The sequence below is a fragment of the Centruroides vittatus genome, unplaced genomic scaffold (genome assembly GCF_030686945.1).
Source record: "Centruroides vittatus isolate TY-2023 unplaced genomic scaffold, ASM3068694v2 contig_254, whole genome shotgun sequence".
NCBI lineage: Eukaryota > Metazoa > Arthropoda > Arachnida > Scorpiones > Buthidae > Centruroides > Centruroides vittatus.
The window spans coordinates 312,296-320,431 of NW_027121609.1; the positions used below are offsets into that span (position 1 = coordinate 312,296).

Below are 8,136 nucleotides of genomic sequence, written 5' to 3' on the forward strand. Positions count from 1 at the left end.
AATGATTGGTTTGACTTGAATTGTCGAGTAATAATTAAAGCCAGAAATAAGGATTTGTTAGAGTTCAAGAAAAATGGTTCAGCGGCTCAGAGGAGTGTTTTTGTATTGTACCGAAGCTTGGTAAAGAGATTATGTTTAGCAAAGAAGAAAGAATTCTGTGAAAGGTTACAAAATGTACAAAACTTATATGAAAATAATATATTATTCTGGAATTTATGTAAAGCAAGAGGAAATCGTGTTAGGGTAAATACTAGTTTACTTGATTGGTTTAGTTATTTCTTTTCCCTTTATGGCTCTGAGAGACCATATTATAATGTCGATTTAGTGGTTTGTAATGACACTGTGACTCGATCGAACGAAATATTGGATTCGTATATTTCGTAGGAGGAACTGAGAGACGTTTTAAATAATTTTAATAAGGTTCTGAAAACTGGTGTCATTCCGGAAGAGTTCTTTATTGGTTCCGGTGCCTAAGTGTGGCTCAAGAATAAACATTTGCATGTGTGGTGCGGCTGACTCACCGTTGGATTATCGCTGTTTGCACTCTTTTGTCAAAATTGCGTGAGGAGATTTTCGGGGTTCCCTGTTTTTCATTAAATAAGTTTTTAAAAATGTTATTCTTGATTTTGATTTGTTTTTTAAGGTTTAAAGTGAAAGTAGTAATCATAAGTAGAAAGTCGTTCGTGTAATCATAATATGATTTTTAACTGGAATTTACCATTCCAGTTAATCATTTAAAAACAGCTGATCAATATCACTAATGTAAAAGTTAGCCGTTCTTCGGAATCGTACATTGCAGTTGTCATCAGTTTTTCCGAAAGGTAACTCCTCTCTCGAGCTATATCCCTGTCCAATACAGCGATAGAAACAGGCAGTCTTTCAAATTAAATATAAATCAAACAAATTAAAGTATTGTCGTTAAAATCCTTATCGAGATTAAGTGTCTTTTCAGCAATGGAACAAGACAACTCAATGTCTGTTGAGTCTATTAGTCAATTATTCACGGAGCGCATTCGGGGTGCCAAGTCCACCCTCGAACAAAGCCGAAATTTCAGTAAAGTTCTCAAGGATAAAGCCTGATACGACCTGGAAGAGGCTTGTTTTCTTTCAGATAAAATTAGGGCGGCTTTCTGCATGGCAATGGATGATAATCGTCAGCTAAAACAAAAATTAGACGAATCTAGCACTTTAGCACGCACGAGCGTTCCGATCTAAAATAGGTAATTCCGATCTAAAATAGATTTTAAACATCGAGTTAGTTCTTACTAGTCACAGACAAGTCACAGAAAATGAATAGCCATGAAAAATTCTGCTGCTTATCGTTAGATGAAATGGCTATTGCTCAGGGTGTTCAGTATGATCAACAGGGTGAGAGATTTTTATGCGATGTAACACTGCCAGAACACGAGGGATATGCGAGTCAAGCATTAGTCTTTGTACTTGGTGGTATCACTAGTCGATGGAAACAAACTGTTGCATATTTTTTCAGTGGAAATTCATGCAAAGGAGTTGTATTGCATGATATTGTGAGCCCGCAGGTTTTGAGGGCATAACTTTGAGAGTTAAAAGGGGTTTAGGACCCGCAAGTTCGATAGGAAGTCATCGCGATCCGATCAGAAAGAGAAAACATAAATCCAAGTCATCGCGATCAGATCAGAAAGAGAAAACAGAAGTTCCAGTCATCACGAGTCAGCCAATTAGTCATCGAACATTGAATAATAGACTGGCTCAATGCCAACAACGATTGTAAAAAAACCTGATCCACTCTGGAAAGAAGGCAATCATTCAGGAAGGTCTGAATCCAGTGTCTCCAGTCCCGGACATAAGACTGATTCCAGCTTCCATAGTCCAGGAGGTCGTCGCATACAGTCCTCGGACCACCTATCAAGGTATATCGACTTTGTAAACTCTCTCCCACTAGACTGTATTGGTTAGCTCGCGAGTTAGCACTAGGCATATATTATCCGCATGTTAGCAGTAATTATCTGTATTCTTTATTTTATGTTTATCTTTAGTGTATGTGCGCTTTTGTTAGTTAATAAACCTTTATTGTTATTTGTCAAACCCGTCTCCCGTGAAAGTAAGGACGCCTGTCGACTTACTGACACACCTCCCCACTCACTTTTTGCCCTCCTAGCCATTTAACGACAACGAGGTCGGGTTTTACCAACCTGTGCAGCGTAAGTGGTCAGCGAGGTTTTCCCCCTGACCCTCTGCTTATCTCACAATATTATCCTTAGCATTATCAAAGAAGCACAAGGCATAGGTCTGAAAATTATATGCATTACACGGCTAGTGCAAATAGAGCAATGTGAAAAGCCTTTGGGATCAATGTGGGCAAATATGCAGAGACTATGAATAAGATTGTTCATCCTTATGATTCAACTAGATCTATCTACTTCATAGCAGATCCGCCACACATTTTGAAAAATTTCCGTGCTGCCCTGTTCGAATAATATTTACATTATTTATCAGCTGACACTGTTCATGAATATAATCTACCAACGAATGTTGTGGATCTGCATCGTTATTAATTTAGCTAACTATCAAAGTGATTGTGATTTGAAGTTAGCACCTGAACTTACTTTACAGCATCTTAGTACACATCATTTTCAGAAAACGAAAGTTAATATTGCCTTGAAATTATTTAACTGTAAGACTAGTACTGCATTGCGATATGTGATTGATGAGGTTGGTTGGAGTAGAAATGTTGAAACTACAGCTTGGTTTATTGAAGTTATTGCCAAATGGTTTAATCTCATGTCATCAAGACATCCTGTTACAGCACTCAGTCTACGTGATAAGAACAAGTATGATGAAGCAATTGTCTTCTTAAAATCATGTATAGAAGTTTTCAATGGCCTCACAATTGGAAGTGGTTGGAAACCAGTACAGTCGAGGGCTATATTGTCTACCACTTCAGTTTTGGACCTGACAGACTTACTATTACACAGCATAATGGGCAGGTGCCCCATTGTTTTGTTAGCGTCTTTGTGAGCGATTTGACAGCCTTTTGGTGTTTCTGCCTGCGTTTTTGTCAGCTAGCTCTTTTAAACGCGTTTGTTTACAAGACCAAGGGGAAGAGGAGTTACACCTCCACGTGGTCTGCTTGTGAGTAGCCCGAAAGGGTGAAACCAAGTAACTACTGCGTCTATCAGAAATCAATAAATAGTCCTTTTCAGGACTATGGCTAAAAGGCCACACGTCTCTGTCTCGGACGACGAGGTGTCGTCCCAAGGAGAAATGGATGTGATGGAAGAGGAGGAAAAAGTGAAGTTAGCAGAAGAAATCCGCGATGAAGTTAAAGCCTACATGGCCAAGAACAGTACCCGCAAACTGGATACAGGCGAACATGTGACTTATGGTTGCGGTCAAATTGACCGAATCATCGATCTTCTGAGACAGAAGGCAAATGATCCACTGCAGGCAGCAATGGACAGTTTACGTGAAAGAATAGATAAAGTGTTAAAGAGTGGAGTACACACCGGTCCCAGTTATGCCCAAGTGGCAGCACTGCGGACCCCAAAACCAAGGAAAGAAATACTATTAGTTGAACCGGAAAATGAAAATACCGATGCAGAAAAGACCAAGGAAAAATTAAAGCGACATATCAATCCCAAGCAGATGGCAATCGGTATACAGTGCCGTTCGAAAATTGAGACGAAGTGGGGTGGCAATTGAAATCGGATCTCCAGAGGAAAAGAATAAACTGAGAGAAGCTATTGAATCCAAAGTAGGACTGAAGACCAAAGAACTTTTTAAACACAAGCCACGCATTGTCCTGTATGGAGTGGGGACAGATATCCCCAAGGAAGAACTCATTGACTGTTTGTACGAACAAAACAAAACGATCCACAGTAACATTGCAGAAGCCGAATTCCGTAACCAGACTGAGATACGATTTCAATTTGGAAATCAAAATAATCAAACAACAAACTGGGTAATTCAGGTGAACCCAGATATAAGAAGACTAATCCTGAAACAAAAGAAAGTCACCTGGGTTGGTCCAGATGCGGGGCAGAAGATTATATCTCTGTCACCCAGTGTTTCCAGTGTTGCCGCATTGGTCATATTGCAAAGGATTGCCAAGAGAAAGGGCCCACCTGCAGCCAGTGCGGCCAGAGTCATAAGTACAAAGAATGTACTAACAAAGAGAAAGCACAGTGTGTTAATTGCAAGCGTGAAAAGTCCAAAGATGTTAATCATAATGCTTGCTCGAAACAATGTCTGCTGATACAGAAAGTGAGAAAGATGCTGATTGCGAAAAAACCGATTATGGGGACTAGACCCAACGGACAAATAGAAGATAGTAAGTAAAAAATCATACAAGTTAATGTGCAACATTGAATCAGCAGGACATCAGCACTCTGTAAAACACTTGAAAAAGTAGACATAGCTCTTATTCAAGAACCATATTGTCAGAGAGGTGTACCAGCTTGTCTACAGACGACTTATAGAACATTATTTAACAAGGACTACTGTCCATCTACTAGGGCGATTGTAAGCAGCCCTAATATTCCAATAGTTTTTCATGCTGAAGAGAGCAATGAATTCCTAACTTGCCTAGAAGTAAGAAACAACCTCAGAAACTATCTGTTTATCACTGTATACTGCCCAATTACTGAAGATTTGAATCCAGTGTTACATCAAATAGATGAACTGATTAAACGCTTCCCGCACAAGCATATCATTATCTGCGGGGACTTGAATGCGCATTCAGAGCTGTGGGGTGACCCGCACAATGATGACAAAGCAAACCAAATTTTAGAATTTATAAATGCTAATGACTTATACTTACTGAATCAGCCAGACTCGTTACCAACATTTGAAGCTGCTATCGGTCGAAGTTGGATCGACCTGACGATATGTAATGGGAGTGCACTACATAAAGTTCAGTATTGGCAAGTATCACCGCTATGCAGTCTTAGCGACCATAGCTACATCTTTTTCGAAATCGGAATTGACAAGTGGGTGATGAGTGAAGAAAGTACTCACTTCTGTATTTGTAGGGCGAACTGGCCCTTATTCCAAACCAAGATGGAAAGTGTGATGAACATCTCTGAGTTACAGAAGTGCAATAACCATACAACATCAGAGCAAGAGATCAATGACTTTAATGAGAGACTTTTTTTGGCCTGTAAAGGAAGTATTCCAAGGAAGAAAAAAGGTCAAAAAACAGTGCCCTGGTGGACAACTGAGCTAACAGATATGAGGAGACGGAATAACAGACTACGGCGTAGGTATCAAAGGGCCCGGAACGATGATGAAAGAGCAACGAGGAGGAGAGATTACCTTGATCATCGCAAAGCCTATAAGCAAATGATAAAAACAAGGAAACTGCAATCATGGCGTCAGTTTTGCACGGAAAGCTCTGCAAAACCATGGGGCTTTATTTACAAGGCCTGTGCAGGGAAATTGAAAGTGCCGACGTTCTTAAAGACAGTCACTGTAACAGTTGCTTACACTCAATTGAAAGTAAAAGTACAGAGACTATGCCTCAACATATACAAAAACTGATAGAGGCAAGGGTATTTTAAAAAAAGGTGCATTGACATATCCGTTTTGGCATATTTTATGCTCTTACTGGTGGAGGAGTTATTTAGATGTACTGAAGAAAAATTTTCTTCTAGAAATGCCAGTAATGTAAAGAAACAATTTCTTAATCAGGTTAAGGAATTGGCCCAAGAACAATTTCCACAATGTCAAGATATTAAAGGGCATTTATTGAACAGATTTTTAAATGTAAGATTTCATATATTTGCACAAGAGTTACAAAAGAAAAAAACAAATGATGCAGGTATATTTTAGTTAATTCAATAATGAATTTTAAGGTAATACAAACTATGTTTCAGTCTTTTATCCTAATTTACATCCTTTTATTCCAACCAGGAATTCATTTTTAATTGTGTTGTGAATTGTTTGATAGTATTTCGTCTGTTATTTTTAGAAGTGTTTTACTTCAAGTCGCCTGCTGTTCTGTGGTTCCTGGTTGAAATAAAAGGATGTAAATTAGGATAAAGGACTCAAACATAGTTTGTATTGCCTTAAAATTTATTATTGAATTTATATTTTTAATATGGTCACGGCATCTAATACTAAGAAAAGATTTGGCCCATAGGAAAAAAGGTTTGACAACCCTGGTCTAAACAATATTTAGTGATGATAATCACTTTAGTTCTAGCCATTTTGTCCATCAATTATAAACTACAATTATTCCGAACGTAATTGAAAATTATTTCTAAAAATGTTTAACTTAATATAACTTCTTTCTGAATCTAATTTCTGTTTTCAACATTGTTCATTTAAAGGCTAAGCAGTGCTGTGACACTGCACTTTGGCCTCGAGATGGCATTCACACATTAGAGTGGCCATACTCTGTTTATATAGTTAAGGCTCTATGGGTGACTGGCGTCTAATTACAGAACGATTCCGTAGCCGTAGTTCTGGATTTTACCACGAGTTGTCACTAGTATCAAGACATTCAGATTGCGTATACCTCGTAGTGTACGGTGTCTTTGGAGTTTTCTTTTGTCAATATTTTAGTTTTAAACTCATCCTTTATCATTGATAATTGATTTTGAAGTATTCCCGCTACAGTTTTTGCTAAAAAATCGTTATGGAGAATATTGCATTGAACGAAATAGCAGAAAATACTTGTTATTGTACGTGTTAATTAAGCATTTACACAAGGATTTAGGAAATTTTCAGAAAAACAGACTTTCTTTATTAAGCTACAGTAGCTTAATAAAGAAAGTCTGTTTCTCTGAAAATTTTCTCATTCTTGTGTAAATGTTTAACACCAGTATAATTGTCCTGTTAATGATTAATGTCCAAGTTGACAAATATATAATAAATTGAATAAGGAGGGTAAGGCAATAATAATTAGAGTATTTTTTTCATTTACAAGTTACTCTGGACACACAAAGGCTTTAACTAAGTAGGTTTCAAAATAAAAACCTGTCAATGGTATATATAATAAAGTACAAGAATAAATTTATTTAGCTTTGAAATGCAAAATTAGAAAAGAAATTTGGAGATATTTGTTAAAATAAGAATATATTTAGATTTCTATATTCACATTACACAAACTGCAAACGGGAGCTCAGATTAAACATTTTTATAAAACAAAATTAGGTAAAGAGAAAAGAAAACCATTCTCACAGACTTTACATATTATGTAAACCTTCAAAAGTGTTTGCAAGAGATAACTTCCTTTATTTAGGAACTTTCTTATGCATATAGAGTGAATTAAATAAATATATTTATAAAATTTATTAAACAGCAGACAAAAAGAAATATCTACTTCAACTTTATTTATTGTTGATTTTATAATAAAATGATTATTCATTAGAATATACAATTGTACTGTTACATTACTCTCAATTACTATGAAATATTACTTTAAATTGCTAAAAGTTTTATTTTAAATTTTAAAGTGTTTTTAGTCCATTTATTTTCTTTAATAAATATTCTAATGTTTCTGTTATTCTGTTCAATAAGTTACATAATATTATATAACCATGTTTGAGTACTTATACAAGCATAATGAGTACTGATCTGAGGACCCTATTTTAATGTAATTTAAACAGGGTTAATTAAAACCACTTTAATGATGCATACTGCAAACATTTTATAATGAGTGTTAAATATTAGAGCAGTTTTATATACTGGATATTTGTTTTAATCTAACAACATAAAATACCGTATATAAAAGAAATCTGTATTAGTAACCCGATATTGTATTTTTCATTTTCACTAAAACTGTTACCTCAGAAAATGCAACATGTTCACACTGAATGACAGTACATGCAGGAAATAGCATTATTTGTATTAAAATATGAATTTATAAAACCAATTATTATAAAATATGCACTAAATTTTAGTTGAATAGATTTAAGCAATCTTGTATGGCTGATGTTCCTGCAAAAGGAAAACATCAACTAAAAGTAAAAAATCATTTTCTGTAGTCTTCTAAGCAAGTAATCATTTATTATATGTAATATTACAAATTTCACACAGTAGAAATCTTCACAATAATTAATAAATATTAATTAAATTAATATAAATGTTTTTGAAAAATAAATGATTAGCGAATATTTATTATTATGATAATATCATGTGTTTCTTGTGATAAAC

At 35.7% G+C, this 8,136-nt stretch overlaps 1 protein-coding gene across 1 annotated transcript; it reads left to right on the forward strand.

Annotated features, from left to right (window-relative positions):
* Nucleotides 1–1,289: 1,289 nt before the first annotated feature.
* Nucleotides 1,290–2,997, forward strand: LOC136971443 (uncharacterized). The gene is made up of 2 exons (XM_067265900.1): nt 1,290–1,526; nt 2,476–2,997. Exons 1-2 carry the CDS (start codon nt 1,290–1,292, stop codon nt 2,995–2,997), a joined length of 759 nt encoding a protein of 252 aa, XP_067122001.1.
* The last annotated feature ends 5,139 nt before the right edge of the window (nt 2,998–8,136 follow it).